The sequence below is a fragment of the Corythoichthys intestinalis genome, chromosome 14 (genome assembly GCF_030265065.1).
Source record: "Corythoichthys intestinalis isolate RoL2023-P3 chromosome 14, ASM3026506v1, whole genome shotgun sequence".
Lineage (NCBI taxonomy): Eukaryota > Metazoa > Chordata > Actinopteri > Syngnathiformes > Syngnathidae > Corythoichthys > Corythoichthys intestinalis.
Window position 1 is genome coordinate 24,763,298 of NC_080408.1, and position 26,844 is coordinate 24,790,141.

At 38.8% G+C, this 26,844-nt stretch overlaps 1 protein-coding gene across 1 annotated transcript in view; it reads left to right on the top strand.

Moving 5' to 3' along the window:
- rem2 (RAS (RAD and GEM)-like GTP binding 2) overlaps positions 1 to 26,844 on the top strand; it is a 40,992-nt gene that overhangs the window by 12,313 nt on the left and 1,835 nt on the right. The window contains exons 3-4 of the mRNA XM_057857167.1: positions 1,552 to 1,625; positions 22,562 to 22,739. Of these exons, the coding sequence (XP_057713150.1) occupies positions 1,552 to 1,625; positions 22,562 to 22,739 (252 nt within the window). The remainder of the gene's footprint in view (positions 1 to 1,551; positions 1,626 to 22,561; positions 22,740 to 26,844) is intronic.

Consider the following 26,844-nt stretch of genomic DNA (forward strand, 5'->3'; position numbering starts at 1 on the left):
CGTGTCCCTCTTTAGGCAGGAGATTGTTTGATGTCAAAAACTGTTTGCAGATCTTCATGGTAAACTATTGTTTCATCCAACTTATTCCAATATTATTATGGAGATAGTTAGCATCCAGAGCTGCCGTGTGGTTTACATATGATTTGGTTAGGGTATACAGTGAAACACAGCAGTTTTGATTATTTTTGCTGATAGCCCAGGGCCGTGCATCACAACATGCGAAAACGTTTGCCTCTACCGAGACGTCTAAATGCGTCTAATGACGGCTTACCTAATTTTTGTCACGTAAAAGCAGATGTCCAGATTCTTGATCATCCTGCCGGTTGCTTGCCGGCGAATAAGCGACGCGTAAAACGAATAAATGTATTCATGCCTAACAGATTATAACAACGCCTTAGTTTGCACATTGAGATCTAAAAGGCAGAGAAAAGCGAGTGGACTCACGCGTTTATTGGACCGCGCCATTTATTGGCATAAGCTTCGGCAAATCCTTCACAACAAACATTAGTATATTATAGTGAAAATTCTAAAATAACACTCACATCTCTCAAAAAAATATTGTTCACAAAAAGAAAAGTGCTTCAATCTGTATTAATGAGGCCCTATTCTCACACGGTTAAACAACAATGCAAAGAGAACTGGCATTCACAATCAACATATGCAAAATACACATAAAACTTACTCAGACTTTGGTAAAACGCTAAACATTTTAGCAACTCGTTTAGTTCAACAAATACACTGGATGGCAAAATTTAGTCACAATATACAAAGTATGATGCTGGGAGCCATGATCAGGAGTCTTGTACGTTGTGAAGACCACACTCAAATGAACGTAAGGTACAATGAACCCGGAACCTACGGCGTCAGTCGAGGGAAAAAACGCACTCGTTGGCTTGATCTCTAATTAATTTAAAACTTGCCATTGACACGTTGTGGTGTATTTAAATCACTACCTTAGATAGTTAGAGTGACACTGTGGAAGTACGGCAGGGAGCCCATGTGACGTCACTTTCTGCGACGTCAACAACAATGGCGAGCTATTAGTTTATTTTTTTATTTAAAATTAAAACATTTTTATTAAAACGAAAACATTAAAAGGGTTTTTAATATCAAATTATTATAACTCGTACTAACATTTATCTTTTAAGAACTACATGTCTTTCTATCCGTGGTACCCTTTAAAAGCGACAGTAATCTGCAACCTTTGGTGTTTTTGCGAGAAACATGAATTTCATTCACATGATTGGCTTTCGTGGGCCAGACAAAATGATGTAGTACGCCAGATCTTACCCTTGGGCCTGGAGTTTGACAACTGTAGGGTATACAGTCAAGGATTTCTTACGACATATAGTGGCATTTTTCTCAAATGTCAAAGCAGATTAAAATTTATATTCCAGACAGCAGGTGAGACAGTTGACATTTCACTCAAGCTAAAATTATTTCATACTGCTCTAAGTAATGCCTTTTTATTTTGTCATGCTGCATATCAGTTTCCATATTGACATGTCATGCAGAAAGCATTGACATTCTTGTTTGGATACTTGCTTGCAGGTGAGGGCTACGAGTGCACAGTCACAGTTGACGACGAGGACAGCAAAGTCATCATTTTTGACAATTGGAAACAGGTGGGTAAAAAACTTAGTTTACCATGCAGGGGCATAGGTTTGGTCTCCACATTGGAAGGGACGATATAAGAGCATAACCTGCATGTTCAGTTTTTGCTCGGGATGGGACATTAATAAAACCAAACAGATTGGGTGAACGGGGGTTAGGGGTACATTTCTCATGAATATGAACTTAATTAACTGATATGCTATATCAGGGGTGCTCATTAAGTCGTGTCGATCGTGGCGCTAGTATGGGTAGCTCACGGCACCCCCCCCCAAAAAAATATATATATACCGTAATTTCCCGAATATAAAGCACACCCGTGTATAATGCGCACCCCAAATTTATCAATCAATCAATCAATCAATCAATCAATCAATCAATCAATCAATCAATCAATCAATCAATCAATCAATCAATCAATCAATCACATTTATTTATATAGCCCTTTACAAAACCTGAAAGGCCCTCAAAGTGCTTTACAACAAAACATGGCTCAAGATAAATAAAATGCAGGAAAATATTACACAATGACTCTAAGAAAATAAATAAATAAAATAAAAATTAAAAATAAAACAAAAAAATAAAACAAAGACAGCGCATCGCGATAAAAGTCCAGCAAATAAAACAATAAAACCGATAAAATCCAAATACATTAAAAAACCCTTAAGCAAATAAAACTAGGCTATCCTAATCTGTGTAAAAGGTGAGTCTAAAAAGGTGTGTTTTTAGCCGAGACTTAAAAAGACCTAGATCCGTGATAGTGCGGATTTCGGGGGGAAGGCTATTCCACAGCCTAATATTCCATTTACTTGTAAAATCTAGGGAAAATAATTGTACCCGTGTATAACGAGCCCCCTAATTTTAGCACCAATAAATAGAAGACTACAAGAAAACAGAGTTCGTGTACAGATACAGAAATGTCATTTCACTGACTGGTGAAACATGGCACAAGCATAGCACATTGGTAGTTCAAAACATTACCGTAAACTGACAATATGTACGGTAATAACATGATCTGATAACTTCTTGAACTTAACAGAATCCAGGAGAAAACAAAACAGATGTGACTTGTCTTTTAAAGGCTGCTGTATAACTTGCTCGTTTCATCATGATGAATAAATGTTTCCTCCATGGATTGATACGGTAAAATGAAAGTGAGAACGTAAGTCGGAAATCCGAGAGAGTTCATCGCTGTAACGACAGTAACAAGAGGAACTATTGTTATTTGGGTTTGAGTTTCCCGAGGGACATATATAGTTGACGGACACAGGAATTCTGTGTTGTGCTACGTTTGTTATGGTCTGAGTTGCGGAGCTGCAATAAACGTCAACTCATTATGAGTTCAAGAAACTAAATTCTAAATTTAACACGGACGAAATTATTCGACCGATCAGAGTGAAGTATTACCGAAACAAAATGGTAACGTCACGTACCGTAATGGTTGGCAATGGATCGCCGCATACGTTTCTTCAACACAACATGGCCGTGTCAATTAAAAAAAACATCGTTTTTTATATATATGTAATATATATTTCTGTCTCCATCCCTGTACCCGTGTATAATGCGAACAATGATTTTACAAGTTGATTTTGGGGAAAAAAAGTGCGCGTTGTATCCGGGAAATTACTGTAGTTTTATGTACAAAGATAATTATGATTATGTTGTGTGTATGTTGTGTTGTATGAGCAACATATGAGGTTATGCAGCACACCTCTCATTTTAAGCAGGTTCTTGCTCACGTTTTTCTAGTTCTATTCCAGCAGAGTTTACTACATTTCTCACAATTTAATTAACATCAACAGTAGAAAACGCAAACAGAAGGACACTAGTCTCTAAGCAGCTACCTACTAGAGTTTTGCAGATTAGCAAGTTCACACAGTTTAATGATATGCAGGTCGGACTTTCAGTAGCAAAATTAGTGGTGTGTTTCCCACCTCCACAACATTAGATCTTTTTAAATTACTTACAATGGCTGCTGTTGACTGAAAAAAACTTCTTAATATCCCTCCTCTTTGAAGGGGGTGGAGGAGGCGCCATGTTGTCGACATGTACAGTGCCTTGCAAAAGTATTCGGCCCCCTTGAATCTTGCAACCTTTCGCCACATTTCAGGCTTCAAACATAAAGATATGAAATTTAATTTTTTTGTCAAGAATCAACAACAAGTGGGACACAATCGTGAAGTAGAACAACATTTATTGGATAATTTAAACTTTTTTAACAAATAAAAAACTGAAAAGTGGGGCGTGCAATATTATTCGGCCCCTTTACTTTCAGTGCAGCAAACTCACTCCAGAAGTTCAGTGAGGATCTCTGAATGATCCAATGTTGTCCTAAATGACCGATGATGATAAATAGAATCCACCTGTGTGTAATCAAGTCTCCGTATAAATGCACCTGCTCTGTGATAGTCTCAGGGTTCTGTTTAAAGTGCAGAGAGCATTATGAAAACCAAGGAACACACCAGGCAGGTCCGAGATACTGTTGTGGAGAAGTTTAAAGCCGGATTTGGATACAAAAATATTTCCCAAGCTTTAAACATCTCAAGGAGCACTGTGCAAGCCATCATATTGAAATGGAAGGAGCATCAGACCACTGCAAATCTACCAAGACCCGGCCGTCCTTCCAAACTTTCTTCTCAAGCAAGGAGAAAACTGATCAGAGATGCAGCCAAGAGGCCCATGATCACTCTGGATGAACTGCAGAGATCTACAGCTGAGGTGGGAGAGTCTGTCCATAGGACAACAATCAGTCGTACACTGCACAAATCTGGCCTTTATGGAAGAGTGGCAAGAAGAAAGCCATTTCTCAAAGATATCCATAAAAAGTCTCGTTTAAAGTTTGCCACAAGCCACCTGGGAGACACACCAAACATGTGGAAGAAGGTGCTCTGGTCAGATGAAACCAAAATTGAACTTTTTGGCCACAATGCAAAACGACATGTTTGGCGTAAAAGCAACACAGCTCATCACCCTGAACACACCATCCCCACTGTCAAACATGGTGGTGGCAGCATCATGGTTTGGGCCTGCTTTTCTTCAGCAGGGACAGGGAAGATGGTTAAAATTGACGGGAAGATGGATGCAGCCAAATACAGTAACATTCTGGAAGAAAACCTGTTGGTATCTGCACAAGACCTGAGACTGGGACGGAGATTTATCTTCCAACAGGACAATGATCCAAAACATAAAGCCAAATCTACAATGGAATGGTTCAAAAATAAACGTATCCAGGTGTTAGAATGGCCAAGTCAAAGTCCAGACCTGAATCCAATCGAGAATCTGTGGAAAGAGCTGAAGACTGCTGTTCACAAGCACTCTCCATCCAACCTCACTGAGCTCGAGCTGTTTTGCAAGGAAGAATGGGCAAGAATGTCAGTCTCTCGATGTGCAAAACTGATAGAAACTTACCCCAAGCGACTTGCAGCTGTAATTGGAGCAAAAGGTGGCGCTACAAAGTATTAACGCAAGGGGGCCGAATAATATTGCACGCCCCACTTTTCAGTTTTTTATTTGTTAAAAAAGTTTAAATTATCCAATAAATTTTGTTCCACTTCACGATTGTGTCCCACTTGTTGTTGATTCTTGACAAAAAATTAAAATTTTATATCTTTATGTTTGAAGCCTGAAATGTGGCGAAAGGTTGCAAGGTTCAAGGAGGCCGAATACTTTTGCAAGGCACTGTATTTCTGTCAGGGCTGTTTGAGTGTGAACGTGCGTGTGTGTGTCTGGGGGTGGGTCAAGTCATCAGCCAATCAAACGTGCGTTTTAGAGGGGAAAAAGAACGGGCACATTCAGCAAGGGAAAAGGTGTAAATGTAAGTTTGAACATAATAAAAATAATTCACTTTACATAATTCACTCAATAATGGTACGGTCAGTACTATCCTCACAACATATGGGAAGACAATCTAAATTACCTATATACAGTGGGGAGAACAAGTATTTGATACACTGCCAATGGGAAAACCCATTGACAGTGTATCAAATACTTGTTCTCCCCACTGTAACTGAACTCATTATATAGTGCATATAAGATAGCTTAAAAGTTGGTGGGGACAATTTGAGCATCCTGAAAAGTTGGTAGTGATATGTCCCTACCGTCCCTATGCAAACCTACGGCCTTATTACCATGCCAACTGTGCTAGGACCACTACATTCACACTGCAGATCAATTCCGATTACTTTGCTAATATGCCATACATGTTTGATTTTTTTTGTGCAGTGTGAACAGTCAAAATCAAATTTTTTTTTGGCTCAAATCCGACCTGAGCTCATTCGTATGTGGATAAAAATCGGATGTCCACCTGAAACCTCTGCAGTATGAACGCGTATCCACGTGAATGCGACAAGTGAAATAACAATAGGTGAAATATCTTTTTGGAAAACAAACAATAAACGCAAACGAGGAATGGTGGACTAAGGTTCAGAAAATACTTTATACTGCACGTAAAGCTATCGGGTTAAAAAATAAAATGCTGAAAAAAATCCTCAAGGTTTGGAACCTCCCAAAGGTACCATATTTACTTCCTTAAACACTGCGACATGTGATGACGTGTTGCAGTGTGAATGTTTTTATGATATGAACAACTACACAAAAAAATCTGAATTAACAAAAAAAAAAAAAAAAAAAAAATTGGGCTTCGGGCCCTGCAGTATGAACATAACCTTAGTCATTCTTTTGGCTCCTGTAAATCATGAAATTTGATCTTAGTTTCTCATTATTTATTTGGGACAGCTGGATGAGATTAACATAAGTGTACAAGACTGAAATGTTAGCAAAACTGCAAATTTGCATCCACAATACACTGAATGCATAATACACTCGTCATTAAAGCCTACTAATAATCTAATTAGCAAGTGGTGTGGATCAGTCTGGATGTATCCTAGTCCAGATGTCCACTTTAGCCTACAGGGGCTCATGTCTTGAGTTGAAATAATTCATGCTCAGCCTTTGGAACTTCACTGAAAGCATGCTTATTTCGCCTTTGAGCATTCCCTCCCTCTTTCTCTAATTATTTTGACTTTCCTTCTTGTTGTTGCTGTCCTATCTGAATCAACTGATCCACTCTTGTTGCTTTGCATCACCAGCCCGCTGGCCTTTTTCTGCTGTTCGCAGTGAGCGTTGAATACATTGGTTCTGTGCGTGTTAATACATGGCAAGGGTATTAAGGCTGAAGTAACAGACGTGGGCCAGCAGGACACATGGCCAAATTCCAGAACCGTCATCAGTGGGAGAGGGTGGTGGAGGACCGGATGGTGTCCTAAATAATCTACTAATGCAAGCTCATATTTTGTGGTCCTCTCTTTTTGGTATACAGCATGTACATGTACAGTATTACATAAAGACACAAGGAGTGGTCAGCATGTGAGGAGCAAGATAAATTAAACATAACATTCCTTTCTATTGTATTCTATTTAGTCCTCTCTTCAGTGCCTTATATTTTTTTTCCAAGCCCAGTAATATCTATAATCTTCTCATAATTTGAGAAGATTTGCCAACTTTTTACAACCAAAATTTCGTACTACTCTTAAAGGATTCTGTATGTGGGGTAAAACTCTGGAACAGTTTGGGATTACATTATAAGCAGTGTCAAAGTATCCAGAAATTCAAATTGCTGTATAAACATCAGGTCTGGTCACGATATACAGAAAGAGGCCTTTAAATGTCTTGGGTGTATGTAGAAATATTACATGTTTTATGTATAATATTTAGTACATATGTAATAGTTACTCATATGTATTATTAGTGATGTGTATATATATATATATATATATATATATATATATATATATATATATATATATATATATATATATATACATACATATAAAAGGACTGTCAAACGATTAAAATTTTTAATCGAGTTAATTACAGCTTAAAAATTAATTAATCGTAATTAATCGCAATTCAAACCATCTATAAAATATGCCATATTTTTCTATAAATTATTGTTGGAATGGAAAGATAAGACACAAGATGGATATATACATTCAACATACGGTACATAAGGACTATTTGTTTATTATAAAAATAAATCAACAAGATGGCATTACCATTATTAACATTCTGTTAAAGCGATTCATGGATAGAAAGACCTGGAGTTCTTAAAAGAAAAATGTTAGTACAAGTTAGAGAAATTTTATATTAAAATCCCTCTTAATGTTTTCGTTTTAATAAAATTTGTAAAATTTTCAATCAAAAAATAAACTAGTAGCCCGCCACTGTTGATGTCAATAATTACTTACACAATGCTCATGGATGCTGAAACCTATAAAATCAGTCGCACCCAAAACACAACAAGTGAGCGTTTCACTGTGTACTGTCATTTAAATCTCTCTGAGCGGGGCATCTGCGTTAATTGCGTCAAATATTTTAACGTGATTAATTTAAAAAATTAATTAACGACCGTTAACGAGATAATTCTGACAGCCCTAATATATATGTATATACACGTATATTGGTGTTATTATGATTACTGCAACTATTATTATTATTATCGATGTAATCATTATGATTAGTACAGCTGTTGTAGGGAAGTGACTGCATTCCTATGGAATTTTTAGAGTGAAATGGGGGTGGGACTCAAAAAGCTCGGCTTCTTCCCACTCCTTTTCGAGCTACACGTGTATGTAGTTATTATTTTTGTTACATTCATCATTACTGTTTAATTTTTACTTATTTATTTTTTCCATACTTGTTGTTTTTGGTTGTTTTTGCTCGAAATAAAATTTTTAAAAAATCAAATCAAATAATTCCAATAAAACTCAAATTTACTCGCGTATTTCCTCTAAAAATACATAGGTGAGAAAGTGCGTGACAGCAAAATGTGGCAGCAAAGCGCAAGCCTCAGTTTAGACTGCAATCAGTGCCAAAAATCAGAAATTAACATTGTTCAACTACACCATTTATTGGGAGAATTATTGTACTAATAGAGATGGTATGCGATTTAGAAGTTCTTGATCAATCTCTCCTAATGTCTCTAATTCAATGGATCTCTGCCTATTCGCTGTTCAGGACTGACCTTTTAGCAGATTTTCCCACTAAACATTTAAATTGTTTGTATTTGTTTTTGGGGGTTCGCTGAGAGAAAAAAAATCAGTGCAATTATAATGGCACAAATTCATGGATTTTCATTATTCCAGGTCTTATTCTCCATGAAGTACAGGGGTCCATTGTAAAACCTTTTCAAAACGCTTGAAATATGCATTCTGATTTCAGATAGACAGAATAGTTTATTTATAAAACTAAAGGTGTGGAGGTTTGCCCTGGAAAGGAGGGGAATGAAGCTTAACCGTAGCAGGACTGAGTATCTGTGTGTAAATGAGAGGGACTCAAGTGGAAGAGGAGAGAACAGACTAAAAAGGTGGAGGAGCTTAAGTATTTAGGCTCAACAGTCCAGAGCAATGGAGTGAAGAAGCGTGTGCAGGCAGACTGGAACGGGTGGAGAAAAGTGTCAGGTGTGATGTGTGATAGAAGGGTTTCAGCTAAAATGAAAGGTTTTCAAAACTATGGTGAGACCAGCGATGTTGTTTGGTCTGGAGACAACACCACTGAGGAAAAGACAGGAGGCAGGGTTGGAGGTGGCAGAGATGAAGATGCTGAGGTTCTTTTTGGGAGTGACCTGGATGAATAGGATCAGGAATGAGCATATCAGAGGGACAGCGCATTTTAGAGGAGTCAGAGAGGCCAGACTGAGATGGTCTGGCCATGTCCAGAGGAGAAATAGGCTAGGTTCACACCGCAGGTCTTAATGGACAATTCCAATTTTTTGTGTTACCTGTTTTTTGGTGTGCCCATTCAGACTGCCTTAATCCATTGAGCCTTGAGTATTACGCATGTGCACTAACTCGCAGTCCGACACGTGCTGAGCAAACTGACTCGCATGCGCAGAAGCATCAAATCAAATGACTACACATGCTGGCTGTTGCCATTCCATGGTGATCATATTTTTAGTTTTTCAAAAAGAAATAACAGACATTAATTATCCCCATTTAGTCTTATATTCCAAGTTTATATGAATTGATAGAACGCATGCACGACTTGTGCGTGCATGACGCACACACAGAAGCCTTATGCGTGTGCGTCAATTTGTCCTGACTTGGCCATGTAAGCATACTCAAAACCTCATTTGGCGCATTGAAAGAAAACCGAGCATTATTAGGCTTATCCTTTTCTTCATTTTATTTGATATTTTTTATGACTGCTCAAGCCCGCCTACTGCGTGAAAGCCGAGTTCAAGCTAGGCGCTAATGCTAATGCACAGCGACATTGCTGCAATCTTGCCTGGTGTTCTCACTCTTTGATGATGTAATTGCTGCATGAATTCCGATTTGGAAGATTTGACAGTTTAGACCGCTACCACATTCTGGCAAAATGTGGCCCAGATCGGATTTAAACCACATATGAAAGTGACAAAGATCGATTTCAAATGATTGGTCCACTTCTATGCGACTTTTCACGTTCAGACCGTCAAGTTAATGCCTAACTCATGTCGGAAAAACACAAAAAAATCGGATTCGTGCATTAAGACCTGCGGTCTCAACCTAGCCATATTGAGTATATTGGTAAGTGGAAGGTAGGATGCTGAATTTTCATATGCCAGGCATGAAGTCTAAAGACGACCAAAGAGGAGGTTTATGGATGTAGTTAAAGAGGACATGACATGAAGGTAGTTGGTGTGAGAGCAGAGGATGCAGAGGACAGGGTTAGATGGAGACAACTGATTCACTGTGGTGACCCCTGAAGGGAAAAGCCGAAAGAAAAAGATGAAGACCGGTGTATTTAGTACTCTGTGTTACATATTCATTTTTTCTTCTATTGTCTGGCAACCAATTCAGGGTGTACCGAGCCATCTGCTCATAGTTAACTGGGATAGGCTCCAGCACTCCAGCGACCCTCGTGAGGATAAGAATGGATATTTAGAATTTTTTTTTACCAAAAAACACAGATCGACCTGAGATGAAGCAGAGACTGCCTCCACCGTGTAGTAAACCGGATCTTTTTAGAGTCACAGTTATAGCCTCAATGAAGGTGGTCGTCGACACCTTATATGATCAGGTTCTTCCACCAGTCAACTATCTAGCTAGTTTTTATGTTCTTTGGCATTGTGGACTCTGTTTCGATATGCGGCATAAAACACTGTGTAACTAGAATTTTTATTTTTTGTTAGAGCAAAGCTCGCTGCACATGTTTTGAAATTGTGCAGACTCCTCTGTGCCAAGATTGGCATAGCACTGGAGTGAGGATATGTCCTTGTCCTATATTAAGGAAGACAGACAGATGGATAGCTCGATAGACATGAGGTGTTTTTAATTCAAGTTAAAGACACCTTGCATTGAACTGTCTCAAATTACTGAACAAATCATTATAATCATTTCTATCTGTGGCATAGGTGGCGGCTGGGTCACACAAAAACACGAGCAACCAAGGTGGAAGGCAGTCTTCATGTGTCAATTTTTATAGTGCCGATCTATGATCTTCCCTATAACCAATTTACCCATGGGCTTTTCTCATATGCGTTGACCTTCCACTCGCACAAAACAGTTTCACCATCTATCATGAATAGGCTGCAAGCATACAGCACTACAGGGAACAGGAAGAAACCCACTCAGTCAGATTGTGACCATGCCCCCATGCAGCGCAAAGTACCCTTTAACTTTACCTACCTGTGAGCATGCAGACTGACATGCCTACCTGCTGGGTATCACAATAAGGAAGGCTAGACTTGTACTTAACGTGAAAATGCAGCACAGTAAGACTAAAGGCTAGTGTAGTATGTAGCTTGTAAATATTGGAAAATAATGCCAAACTCACAGACAGGGTCCCATCGTTTTGCTAAAAAAATTACTTAATCTTTTAACTCACTGTTCCAGCCACAACAGTGTCTATGGAAAAATCATTCTCCCATTGAAAAAAAAAATACACCACTGTAGGCACTGTAGACCATTGTACGCAGGCAGGTACTGCTAGACAAATGATGTGGACTCGATAGCCACGCCTCGAAGTCCCTTGTGACAGCATTTGTGGCTCATGTCTGCTCTGTGGGGCACCTTAACCTACACTTGTCACCATAGCAACATCCAGGCATAGCACACACTCCGGCACACATGCATTTGCTCATGTTTACACAAACACAGTACTGAGTTGACTCATTCATGCATAAGCTCAGCATCCAACTCTTGACTTTGGGGCATCATTTGCTCCCAGGCCAATGTGAGCAGCACCTTCTATTGCCATGCAAATATAGGACAAAGATAGAAAGCTGTTACATTCACCGACCGTGACTTTTACCTCAAGTGCTTTTATTAGTTGTGCGAATTGACAAAGGAAGGGCAACACTATAATTGTCAAGATTACAACCACAGTTGCTGAACTAACAAGACTAAATACTTTATATTACTGTGCCGACTGACATGTTTGCATGCAAGAGCAACACTAGCATGTGTAAAATGCATCAGTGTTCACATGAATGGAGGTCAGTAGGGAATTTTGAGTGTTGTTGACATCACAAGGCTAGAATGGTATTGAATAAGTCATCTATGATCCTGAAATAGAAACACAGAGGCTTGGCCCTGACCCAGTCGGTCAATGATGTCCTCAAAATGAAGATTGATTTTACTCATGTGTTTTTTTTTTTTTTTTTTTTTTTTTTAAAGCTCACATTTACAGTTAGCTATTTAAAGGACCATAAGACATTGAAGACCAGAAGGGTCCTTGACTTGTTTGTGTTTATTTTACGTCTGTTGCTCGTTTACATTAATCATTACATCTTTCTCTCGTTTACATTAATCATCACATTTAAAGTCACATTTAAAGTTCTATATTTACAGATCACATCATAATAGCGTACCGCACAAATGCTATTTTTAGACCGTGACGTCGCACCATAAAGTGGAATTGGGACATTATAGACGCGCCCTCGCATATAAACCATTATATTTCTGGTAGTTTTCTCCGGTAATCTTTCAAAAACGAACATGCCGATCAAACACTTCTACAATGGAACTTGTAGAAACGACATATGAAGGATGTTTTCTTCATACATTTCCCAAAACCAAAAACTCGGAGGAAAAAATGTGAACAATCGTTCAACTTGCGTGGATGTTTAATGCCAGTAAGGTGAAGCCATTCACATTTCATATGCAGTACACATTTTGTTGGGGAGCATGGTCCTTCAGAGGACGAGGAGGTAAGACATTTGGATATTTTTTAGAGTGGCGTTTTGCCGTGCTGCATCTGTCTGACAATGAATCACCTGAAAAAAATATTAAAATCCTATCTGACTGCCACTGTTACCTTTTCTGTTGTTAAAAAAAACAACAACTTTTGTAAGGGGTAGTGTAAATAAATTATAGAATTAAGATTTGTTATAAATTAAGATTTGTTATGAATGAACAAATCAAAACTGTTCGTTGACTGTCAACGAGTAGCATTTGCGATCACTACACAAAAATAGCAATGTAAATTGCCCCCATGAACGGTCAGAGACGTAAGACAACCAGAGGATATAATATATAAGAAACACAGGGGATATGGTGGTAAAGGATAGATTGTTGAAACAGGAGAATGTCATCATCAGTGGCCTAAGAAAAATGAGTTGATAAAAGAGCGAAGGTTAAGCTTAGGTTGGCTCGTTTCTTTTTTCCATCTTTTTCAGCCCTTGACACTCAAGCCTTCTCTTAACTGAACTGAATTTGGCACCAGGGACATCATTTTCGGACAGAATTGGTAGGTTTAGCTTAGTAAACATTTCCTTTGTACACAATTTCCATTCATTTCCTATTGGGGACAAACGGGAATATGTCTGCCCTTAGCAACAGTAGCTAACGTCATGAATATTAATGAGCATAAGTGACGTATTGCTTGTGGTTTGCCATTGAGTACACTCCAACTGATATTTCAGAAAACCTTCCAACATTTTGAACAGCAAACTACACTGAAAAATAATCCTGCAAACGTGGGCCATTTATTTACATTAAGAACAATTAATTTACATTTTAAAAAAATTGCTTTCATGCAAAATTCTATGCAAGATTTCAATTACAGACCAATCTAATTATTCATTGCACATTGGGGAGACACATGAGTATAAAAGAGGTGTCGACTAATGAGGAAGCCCAGCCATAATTCATGGTGTCAGCATGGAGAAGAAATGTCTCAAAATCTCACGAAGAATATCATTTCACTTTGTTTAAGTTTCCGCTGGGAGGTTACAATTATGTCATTAGTTTCCTTTGTAAGACAAGATCAAGATACAGAAATCTGAGGTAGAATCGTCTCTCTTGATTTTGTGCTTGTTTATAACTAAAATATTTCGTTTTCATTAGGACGTCAGAGTTGGTAACCATTGGTAAACATTTTTTTCCCAGACTTTCTGTTGCAATTATGTAACAAAGAAAATAAAGAATTGGGTTTATTTGTTTATGCCATGCTTACTTAAAAGCAATCCAATTCTGCCGATCAAAGATTTCTTCCAGTCAAGCTTTTCTGGCTTGAGTTTGCATTTTCTGCAATTCCACCCTCTATTAAAAGCATGAATGGTAGGGTAACTGAAACTTCATCTTCTCCATTATTGTGGATTCGATTGTCAATGATTGTACAGTGGGGCAAATAAGTATTTAGTCAACCACTTATTGTGAAAGTTCTGCCACTTGAAAATATTAGAGAGGCCTGTAATTGTCAACATGGGTAAACCTCAACCATGAGAGACAGAATGTGGAAAAAAAAACAGAAAAGCACATTGTTTGATTTTTAAAGAATTTATTTGCAAATCATGGTGGAAAATAAGTATTTGGTCAATACCAAAAGTTCATCTCAACACTTTGTTATATACCCTTTGTTGGCAATAACGGAGGCCAAACGTTTTCTGTAACTCTTCACAAGCTTTTCACACACTGCTGCTGGTATTTTGGCCCATTCCTCCTTGCAGATCTCCTCTAGAGCAGTGATGTTTTGGGGCTGTCGTTGGGCAACATGGACTTTCAACTCTCTCCACAGATTTTCTATGGGGTTGAGATCTGGAGACTGGCCACTCCAGGACCTTGAAATGCTTTTTACAAAGCCAGTCCTTTGTTGCCCTGGCTGTGTGTTTGGGATCATTGTCATGCTGAAAGACCCAGCCACGTCTCATCTTCAATGCCCTTGCTGATGGAAGGAGATTTTCACTCAAAATCTCTCGATACACGACCCCATTCATTCTTTCCTTTACACGGATCAGTTGTCCTGGTCCCTTTGCAGAAAAACAGCCTCAAAGTATGATGTTTTCAAAGTGGGTATGGTGTTCTTTGGATGCAATTCAGTATTCTTTCTCCTCCAAACACGAGAACCTGTGTTTCTACCAAAAAGTTATTTTTTGGTTTCATCTGACCATAACACATTCTCCCAGTTCTCTTCTGGATCATCCAAATGCTCTCTAGTGAACCGCAAACGGGCCTGGACGTGTACTGGCTTCAGCAGGGGGAGACGTCTGGTAGTGCAGGATTGAGTCCCTGGCGGCGCACTGTGTTACTGATAGTAGCCTTTATTACTGTGGTCCCAACTCTCTGTAGGTCATTCACTAGGTCCCCCCGTGTGGTTCTGGGATTTTTGCTCACCGTTCTTGTTATCATTTTGACGCCACGGGGTGAGATCTTGCATGGAGCCCCTGATTGAGGGAGATTATCAGTGGTCTTGCATGTCTTCCATTTTCTAATAATTGCTCCCACAGTTGATTTATTTACACCAAGCGTTTTACCTATTGCAGATTCAGTCTTCCCAGCCTGGTGCAGGTCTACAATTTTGTCTCTGATGTCTTTCGACAGCTCTTCGGTCTTGGCCATAGTGGAGTTTGGAGTGTGACTGACTAAATTTGTGGACAGGTGTCTTTTATACTGATAATGAGTTAAAACAGGTGCCATTAGTATAGGTAACGAGTGGAGCCTCGTTAGACCTCGTTAGAAGAAGTTAGACCTCTTTGAAGCCAGAAATCTTGCTTGTTTGGAGGTGACCAAATACTTATTTTCCACTCTAATTTGGATATAAAGTCTTTAAAAATCAAACAATGTGATTTTCAGGTTTTTTTTTCTCCACATTCTATCTCTTATTGTTTAGGTTTACCCATGCTGACAATTACAGGCCTCTCTAATCTTTTCAAGTAGGAGAACTTGCACAATTGGTGGTTGACTAAATACTTATTTGCCCCACTGTATGTGCACTGCCTGTGTATGGCTGGTTACCAATCCAGGGTGGACCCTGTCCATCTAACAACATCGTCTGGAATAGACTCCAGCTAAACTTTGATCGTAATAATGACAAGCAATGTGGGGGAAAAATGGAGGCACATCAAATCCACTTTAACCTCCTTCCACAACAAAGTCAAAGGTCAATCACAGCTTCTGAACGTGGTAGAGCTTTACTGAAACTACAGACAGATGGAGGGGGGGCAGGTGATGAGTAAGTGCTTGCCAGATGGCCTCTGGTAATATATTGTATTCTCCAAGGGAGGTATTTTCTCTGCAGCAGTAAACAAGGAAGAGAAAAAGAACAAGCCATTAACTCAGCATTCTATCCACTGTAAGTGTCTCCATCCGATTATGAGAGGGCCTCGTCTGTATTTCCTCCCAGTTGGGGTTCTTCTCACGCCTTATATCTCGTCTAGCTTCTTTTCCCCGTAAACTTCACTCTCCTTTTTGAACATGTTTTCCTCATCTCCCAGATTTACGTTTTATTTTGAAAAATAGACAGACAGATAGAGCAGATACCAAGAAGGGCAGGAGAGGCAAAATGCCAGTTTTAATTATGTTTTTTGATGAAGGCACCTAAGCGTGTCACATGTGTATACTGCACATTTGTGTGCGCAGGTTGAAATGCATGTGACGTTCTGTCTCCAAGTAAAAAAAAAAAAAGGTATTTGCGTGTTGTGTTATAAAAATTCCTTGGCAATCAGAAGCCATAATTCATAGACACGGAGAATGTCGTGTACCAAGTACACATATTCTAAGAATAGCTGAATAATAGGATAATGGAGGAGTTAAGTGACATGCAAATGAGATCTGATTCATTTTCCTCAATTCAAGTTTTGTGCATAATTATGTTGGAAGAAGGGTGCTGGTGACTTGGGAGCAGATTGGTGAAAGAAAGTCTGTATTTGGCACTGACTGTAAACAATGATACTCCTACATTTGACAGTCCTATTTGAATTCGGGAGCCACTGCAGTGCAGCACTCAAAATACTTTTTCCTTCAAGCTAATGAGAATGTCAACATAAAAAAAAAAACAAATTCAATAAAATAAAAAAATCCCATAACGAAAAGACTTGAGTGTGTGCACCATGGACACTGAGAGGCAGCACTTCGAAGAGATGTGCCTGCATTGTTACGCTAGTGGGAGAATATTGGTTTTTTCTTCTAAAGACACATTAAAATAGAAACAAGAATAGCAAACAAACTTGGCATTTCATTTTTACTGAATGCAGTTCACTATTATTTGAAGTGTTTAACTATTTCGATTAGCGGTGTGACAAAATATCGAAATGGTGATATATCGTGATACTTTGTATCCCAAAAGATTATCGATATGCTCCTGTCAAGAATCGAGATATCGTTTTGTGAAAAGGTGTCAATGTCTAAAAAAAATAAAAATGAACCAACAAGTTGCTACCAAAATCTTCCACCATAATAGTGTCTCAGGTAACTCTAAGGCTGCATTGACGGTGCTCGACGCCCAATCCATTTAGACTGGGAACGTTCGTTCATTCGAAACCAGAGCATTGACAGTCATTCTGTCCGATTTTCAGGGCATTTACAGGTCACTTGCTGTTCATTTTAGGGCATTTACAAGTCATTTTCTATTGAGTTTGAGTCACTGCCTATTCATTTGGGTGATTCCCAGGTCATTTCCTGTTCTGTAACTCTAAATAATCAGGAAGAGACCCATAAAATACCCCAAAATCTACAGGAAGTAACTGAAAATGAACAGGTAAATGACCTTAAATGGCCCAAAATGACCTCATTTCCTGGCATGGGCTGCCACTACCGGCCATAGACGTTCAATCCGTTTGAAGTGGGAGGCATGGCAGCGAATGAACAAATTTTCATTCGCTGCCACCCTCCCAGTTCAAATGGATTGGAAGTCTACTAATGTTAAACTCATTCCTTTTTACAGCAGTAACTTGGTTTTCTGTTTATTAGTTGTTTGTAGAATATCCTAGAATGATTTCCTGACCAATATATCGATAATCGTTGTATCGTCAGATCATCGTTATCGTGAGCTTTGTATCGCAAATCATATCGTATCGTGAGGTACCAAGAGGTTCCCCCTCCTAATTTCGATGTAGTGGACTGTGCTCTCTGATGTCAGAGAATCTGCAAATCAGGGGAACAGGTTTTGCCCTACCGGCGGGCAGTTTGAGTTTCCAGTTTGTTGGAAAATAGTTTCTAACAAATAGATTCAATTTCAAATTAAATTCATTTTCAGTTTTTAATGCAATGATTCAAATCAAACAATACAATTTCAAATGGCATTATTCTGAGACAGTTTTGTATTTCAAGTATTCAAGTTGAGTATTGAAAATTCAAGTTTAGCAATTGGGATTCAGTTGAGAAATTTAGACTCAGTTTCTGATGGCACAGCTCACAACATACCTCGTGCAACACCAGTGTCTACTGTGTAATCAAGGAAAATAAAATCTTTCCGGCAAAGGCAAGGCAAGGCAAGGCAAGGCAAATTTATTTATATAGCACAATTCAACACAAGGTATTTCAAAGTGCTTTACATCACATGAAGATCATAAAAATCAAATTAAAATCAATAGGACGTAAAAACAAAAAAAATCTAAATAGGAAATAAAATTATACATAAAAATAGCATTTAATCAGGAATAGAATAAAAAAGATAAATGAATAATAATAACATTGCACAAGAGGAACGGAAAGCAAATAGATTGAAATATATAGATAGTTATGGATATGTAGTGCTAAACAAAACCGTTTTTAGCCCTGATTTAAAGGAGTTAACAGTTTGAGCATACTTCAGACCTTCAGGTAACTTGTTTCAGAGGTGAGGAGCATAATAAGTAATTGCTGCCTCACCCTGCTTGGTTCTTGTTCTTGGAACATACAGGAGACCGGTTCCAGACGACCTTAGGGGTCTAGATGTTTCATAGGAATCTAACAAATCAAGCATGTATTTTGGTCTAAGGCCATTAAGTGTTTTGTAGATGAGCAGTAGTATTTTATAGTCCATCCTTTGACTCACTGGAAGCCAATGTAATGATTTCAAAACCGGTGTAATGTGGTCCAGTTTCCTTGTATTTGTGAGGACTCTGGCTGCAGCACACTGTACTAGCTGCAGCTTCCTGACTGATTTTTTTTTTTTAATCAAGACCTGTAAATATACCGTTGCAATAGTCCAATCTGCTGAAAATGAATGCATGCATAAGTTTTTCCATGTCTTGTTGAGTCAGAAGCCCCTTAAGTCTGGCTATATTTTTAGGTGGTAATAAGTAGGGCTGAAGCTATCGATTATTTTTGTAGTCGATCAATCGATGAACCATTATTTCGAATAATCAAGTAATCGGGTAAGGAACATGACAAATGAAATTACCTGAGCTGAGCCTCAAATAGTATTAAAAATAAATAAATAAATAAATAAATGAGGATCTATGTACAACAAAAGAACAAATGGCTAATTTACATAGCAAAAGTCCGCTAGTTTAAATGGTATAAAATGCTCACTTTTTTTACAATGCTCTTAACAAATGGTTCAGACACATATTCCCACAAAAACAGGCTAAAAATACCTTTGAACTAAATAACGAATGCATTGAAAAAAACCATTAGCTCAAACAAAAACGTAATTTATGTTGGTCTTAACAGGAAGCACCTGGATTCAGCCATGTGAAATGAGGCAGACTAGAAGGAGTATCCACCCAAATCAATAAAACTAAATAAAAACACTTTCAAAATTAACCATTACGACGCCACTTAAATTAAACGAATACTCGAAGCAGCAAAATTTAATTCGAATCTTTTTTTCTAATTGAATACTCGAGTTAATTGATTAATCGTTGCAGCACTAGTAATAAGCAGATTTAGTGACGGACTTTAGATGGCTATCAAATTTTAGGTCTGAGTCAATAATTATGCCAAGGTTTCTGACTTGATTTGTAAAGGTCATAGGTTTAATTCATATTTTGGTCGTGCTTCTTACTATTTAGCACTGGTGTATCTTTTCTTGTGTTTGTGAGCTAGTTTGAGCGAATGTGCATGGGGGAGTACTTTATGACAGATGGCCTGCTCTGAATTGAAAGAATTGCAAAGGGTAGGCACTATCCTGGGTTACTACTCTGTTTATGATTACATTTACGTGCTTAGTTTCTTGTGAAACAATGAATCATACTCCAGCTTTGTGGTTTTAGCACACCTCTTTGTGGGGAAAACATTGCTTCATCTCTGTGAGGTTCCCGTCACTTGCTTGTTTTCATTCTTCTTGATCCCTCATTGTGACAGTGACAGGTGGCTGCTGACTCCCTCCCGTTTGCGCCTGCCTCTTGTCCTTTCTTGTGTTCCATCAAACATATTGCTAAGACTTTGCCCACAAATATTCTGCTCTGGGGTCTGATCTGATACTACGTGGCCATTTGGGGGATGGTGAATTTTTCATCCGGAGTTCCCTTGAGGGCAAGAATTTAGCTTGGGGACTACAAATGTAGGTCAACGGAAGTCACACACTTGCACACATAAACAGTCAAGATGCAGAGTTTTGCAGACCAAAGCTTGTTGATATTTACTTTGATGTGCATGCAAGAATAAGAAAAAAAAAACTAGTCAATTAATTTTGCTATAATACTACAGGATAAATTAGGATGTCGTCATAGAAATCCATTGATTGGACTGTTAGCAGTACCTCTTGTTTCGTATATATAATATATCTAGGTGCGCTTGTCCTCGATAATAACGTATGACTAGGCTGCGGGTGCAGCACATTTGTTCCCGGAAATAATTAGACCCCACATGAGCGAAGATAACTGGAAGTCAGACGTCTCTGGATAGATTTTTTACGGCGAAAAGGGCACCTGACTAGCCAGAAGATGAGCCTACAACCTCGTAGACCCACGAACTGCGAAGGAGTGGATTCGTGACCCGTTTGTTAATAAACCGAGTGATTCTAGCATGACTGTGCAACAGGAGGATCAGCTTGTAGAGATCGCAAATGACAGCGACCCTTAACGTACATTTGAGACAACAACTCTACCGAGGTTCTGATTTAAAGTCATTTCGGAATATCCTGACATCGCTACGAGAGCACTGAAAACCTTGCTACAATTTCCAGCATCATATCGTTGTGAAGCGGGCTTCTTAATAAATGCTTAACAACACGGCGAAGTGGTTAACGGTGAGAAAGCAGTGTGCAGTTTTTGTGTGCAGCTAACATGGCAGGATGTGTCTGAGGAGAACTTTTCTACATTTCCATCCATGGTCAAACATAAGTTGATATTCCTTTCTTTAAAGAAAGTTTGTAGTGTTTAGTTTGGAACCGCTGCGTTTGCGGCCATTTTAATGTAAAGCGCATGCACAGATCCGCATAGTTGCAATTTTTTGAAGGGTTGCAAAATTTGTCAGAACACCTGTCCTTGAAAAAAAGACCCAAATAACATCGGTCCGTGGTGCAAAAAAGGTTGGGGACCCCTGTGCTAGAGGACTGTGAAAGTTAATTTTCTCAGTTCATGTTTTTATGACAAAAATGAAGTGTATGAAAAAAATAATTGAATGTCCCACTACGATTTAAAACAAAAACAGATAATAAATTAATAAATACAATCAAAATCCGGATTTTCGAAGGCGCCCCTCACTCCTTGGGCCTTAGGTAGTCGGGGCCATTTTTTATGCCACTACCACACTAATCTATATCACGTTAGTGTTAGGATCTGTGTTTTGTTCTCCATGTCTTGTTCTCGGATTAGCAGGTCTAGATGGTTGGATGAATACAGTCTGTATACCCCTTAGTGATGATGACCCTCAAAGGCCCTTGGCTCTAAGATGCAAACATTAACATTTGTAGCCATTTTACAAAGGCAGCCCAGTGATATACGTCTACATTCCGTAAAAGATCGATAAAGTGCCAGCAAGCAAGAAAAAAATGAACCCCTGGCAAGTACAATTTGCCGTTTCTGTTCTAACCACTTTGGCTAATTGAAGTTCCGTGACAGCCTCATCCGGATGATAGTGGTCACTGCTGAAAGGGTCAGGAGATTCAAACTGAAGAATGACATGCATGGAGTCAAGTTGAACACAGCTTCTTCTACCTGAAGTCATACGACAGCAAGACAAAACTAGGCCACGTTTACACAACTGTCTAAAGCAAAAACGCAAAAGTGGTATTTTGTTGTAAAAATAATTCAGCGTTTACACTAACTGCTCTAAACGACTTTGTGATGTAGTCAAGTGTTGGCTTGACTTATTGAAGGCGTTAACCACTGCAAAGAAAAGTGGCTTGTTACATGAAGCCATGGTATGAACTGGTGCGTGATTGTGACCTCACCAGTATCTTCATCCCCTTCACTGGCAAACATTCGATTGGAGCATTGCTGCCATTTACTGTTCCGGAGTATGCTGGACAGACGCCACCAAAACTCAAGTTTTCAACCACTTAGGTGGCGAGAGAGGGCGTCGCGTCATTAAGATTTCCACTCTGGAAGGAGTTTTTGCAATTTCAGCCCCCGAAAACAACGTCTCCGTCAAACGATATGGAGAACTGAGAAAGTTTTTTGTGTTTTGCCCGTTAGAAAATTTCAGTGGCCGCTTTCCAACGTACCAAGGAGATGTAGTCAAGGACACATTGTCAATTATGTTGATTAATTCCCATCTTTTACGTCTTATCCATTAAATAGTCCAACCTTAGCCATCTGCCACTGGATTTCAGTTTAATCTTTCCTGCTATTTTATTTTATTCATTCACTGGTGCTTATTCATAGGACCTGTCCACTCTACAGTGTGATGTGTGTATCCTGGTCTTCTCCGTGACTGATAGGCGAAGTTTCCATCGCACTGCACAGCTCCGCCTTCTCCTCAGGGAGTCACAACCTCACACGCCAATCATCCTGGTGGGCAACAAGAGTGACCTTGTCCGCTCCCGTGAAATCAGTGCTGAGGGTAAGTACAGCTGATGGAATCTCTGGTATCCAACTACACGGATTCAATTTATATTGTTTAATTTTATTTAAAACAATGCTGAACTGCTGTCCCCATAGAAAAAAAGGTATCATATTGAGATACTATATATTTTCAAATGACAAAAGTTTAAAAAAAAAAAAAAAAAAAAAAGTGCTTTTTTTTTTTTTTTTTTTAACATAAAACATACAAACATATTGATTGCCACATCCTGCTGGAAACAATTCCTGGCTGGACCGAGCTTTTTGCAACTGTAATGGTTTGTAGTTTACTTGTAAACCCTCAATAGGGTAAGAAGGAAGGATTGATTAAATGTATAATTTAAGCCATTGCTTTAAGTTAGATTGGTGCCAGAAAATCGTAAATATACCTCCAAGCCAACATTAGAAAGGCCCCTCATCAATCAATCAGAGACTAATTATTTATTTATAAGACAAATCCCACTTGTTTAATTCATTAACACAGTTCCATTAGCTGTTGGAGGGGACAAGATATGTATAAATTATTCATTTCTTCTCTAAATTAATTGTTTCATCTATTTAGCAAATTAGGTGCACAGTTAATAGTTGACCGAGTATATTTGCGACAAACCCCTCAAATGCAGTGAAGTTGGAACGTAAATAAAGACATACACAATTGGTATTCAACTGAATACACAAGACAACATATTCAATGTTCAGGCTCATGAAATTTTTAAATTCCTTGCAATTGTACGATTAAAAACATGAAATTGTTCAAAATGTGGTGACCCTCACCCTGTCCTTGCTTGTGAATAATTCTTTCAACGAAATCAATTTCCAATTTAGTCATGAATATGCGCAAATTAATGAGTAATCCCTGTATCGTTTATTCAGTCAATTTTTATTTCAAATCAAATAAATAAAAAAATTTGAATGTACAGGCTGGGAGCGATATTTTTATTTATTTATTGGTTAATTTTAATCTCATATGAAGTTGCAACAACATTTTTAGTGCTCTCATTTGGGGATCATTTTCCTGTATCCCTTCAATTCTTTTTTTGTGTGTTTTTTTTCCTAAATGGCTGTAATTTGGATTATCTCCCTTCTACAGGGCATTGCTGTGATGACTATCTTAAAAATGTTTGTATTCACAGGGCATGTGCATTTACTAGCACACAGAAACAAAGGCGTTTAGGCTGTATAGAAAAAGGGTGTATGTGTTGTTTTTTCAAGGCTGCTGTTGTGTCTACAAACCAAAAGTGGCTTGTTCGTCCTTGAAAAATAGCACAATCAACCTTGTCTCAGTGCATTTATATTGTTTTTGCCCTCATGATGGTAATGGATAAGCTGGAGCCTATCCCAGGTGGCAACTATAATTCCTTTGCTTATTGATGCTTCAGGTGCAACCGTGACAATGGCATTGTGGCTAGCTGCTAGCGAAACTATAATGGTGACAGTGATAGAGAGTTTTATGAAAGGGAAAGATGCTATTTCAGAAGTGGACTCTGGACCAAATTTTGACCCAGATGAAGGCTCAAGCATGAGTGGCGGTTAAAAGAAAGCAAAGTTTGTTTTCTCACGGAAAGTCTCTAGTGTGAGGCAATAGGCTATAGCAAAAGCTATTGTTCATTTCGATTTACTTTCACTGGGGCTGCAATGATACTTCCTCCCTGCTTGGTGTGTGATGAAAAGCTATTCAAAAGTGCTATGGTTCCATGTAAGTTAAAGAGGCACCTCCAAACGAAACACAAAAGTAACAAGCACATATATGCTATTATAGGCTGAAGGCAGTCCTCTATTGGCTTGTCACCTACAGGCAACTCGTAGCCTACAGGCCCTCTCTCTACTGGCACCCTCCTAACCTACAGAAGGCTGCCCTCTATTGGCTAACCGCTAACTGTAATTCTGCAATAAATGAATCATCCCTCATACAAAGAAAATAAAAAAATTGGGCTCCTAAGATCGCTAGATACTAGCCAATGCTACATAGCTACCTAGTTTGAGGAGGAGGACTTAAAACTTCGGGCGTATTCACACCTGCCCTGTTTGGTCTGGACCAAACCAAAAAAGTTTGTGGTGCACACCTTTTGGCCTGTTGTGAATACAAACCAACCAACGGACTCTGGTGCGGACCAAACAGCCGGTCCGAGACATCACCAGAGAGGTGGTCTCGGTTAGCTTCCAAGCGGACCGTGGTGTGGTTCACTATAGGTGTGAAAGCGACCGCATCGTGGTCTGTACTAATGCTGAAATCACATACCTTTTTGCATGTAACAGACTTCTGTAGCCAGGAAATGTTGTCTGGTTAGCATCACAGTCTGTGGTTAGCAGTACCTCAGCTAATATGAGTCGGGGTTCAACGTGGAGCAATGAGGAGCAGAATGTCTACTGCACTTGTAAAATGAACGTGGCATCAAACGCCTCTGATGCTACAAATTTCCCACAAATGCTTGTATTGTAATTGGATCAAATAAATCATTATGACCACGTTTGCCCGCCCAGGCCGTTTTGTCCAATGATTGAACGATTTTGCACATGTGTTTGTTGTCAAAACCTGCGTCACTTGTTCGAATTGCAATGTGAAAAGGAAGCACATCAAAAAAGTCCATACCAAATGTGTTTTGTTGCGGACCAAAGGAAGCAAGCTATGAACTTTCCTGGTGTGAATAAGCCCTAGTGTCCACAAGAACAACAACCTGAGTGGCAACATAACAGGTCTTTAGGAAGTAAAATCATAGAGAATTAGAGCTGTTGAGGAAGAACTTTGTGTGTGTCTTTCATCGATTCCTGCCAGAATATTAGCTCTGTGTTCATTCTAACAGGCCCATGTGTCACATTGAGTAAGTACATTTTTTGCTGGTGAATTGCCAAGGATTTTTTTTAATGAAAAAAGTGTGCCATGGCTCAAAAAAGGTTAAAAAAAAAACAACAACATTGTGCTGAATAACTGAACGACATATTTCAGAAATATTTGGGGTATTGAAAGGTTGAAGTGAATTGTAGCAAAGCAAATGAATTTCATGGAAACTTATGACCTGGACATTTAAAATGAACTATAAAAAGCGCCAATATTTTCTGTGCATTGGTGTTACGCATTCTCTTGGCTTTCTATGGGCAATGATGTAAAGTTTCGGAGGTACCAGTAATGATTTTGGCCCCCGCCCCCACATTATTACTGGTATTATTATTTTTTTTGTGATAAATTACAACTTGACGTTTGTGGTCCCCCCAAAAATAAAATCACATCCCGTAGAGTTGTCATGAAGCTTTTGCAAAAAGTTTGTCGATTTCTGTTCATCAAGCCTTAATATTACTTCAGTGGAAGGAGGATGAGCAGGAGGAATGTACTGTATATCATCTAAATAAGGAGAGTTGCATGTACTCAGCATTTTTCCACCAGTTGGAAATCAAAAACAACCCAGGAGCATGGATGAGGTCAGCAGTATGGGAATGTTGCTTGCATATTCCCGTGGCACCAAACAAGGATGTTTTATGTTCTGTAAGGCCAATGCACGAGTATTGCAAGCCTAACACAGGGAGACGGTAACCTAAAATCTTCCTCACAGAACCTTTGGTCAGGCTAAAAGAGCTGAAGTAATAAAGTCTGTTCTTGGCGTGTACAGTGACATTTTTATTTAGTCATACATTTGTCCCTTCACTCTCACTCATTCTTAAAACGCACTGAGACACACCCCACCCCCACACACACACACTAAGTGAGATTCAGTTTTATTTGTTAGCTTTGTTTCTTAGTAAATTCTAAAGTTCTTTTTATATTGTACAGTGCCTTTGAGTGTTTTGGAAAGGCGCTTATAAATGAAATTTATTACAGTGTCATCATCCGGTTGTTGCAAAGCGGCTATGTCATAATTGGGTTTGAAAGGAGCACACAAGAAAGGCTCAGTTGTTCACAAGCAAGGATGGGGCACATATCCACACATTGTAAACAACTGTGACCACAACAAATTCAATTAATTAAAAGAACAATTGCAAAGAATTTAGGGATTTCATCATCATCAGTGTCCAATAACTTCGAGAGAATCTGGAGAAAACGCTGTACATAAGCAGCAAGACCTAAAAACTAATATTCAATACTCATGACCTTCAAATAAATCCGATCACTCTGC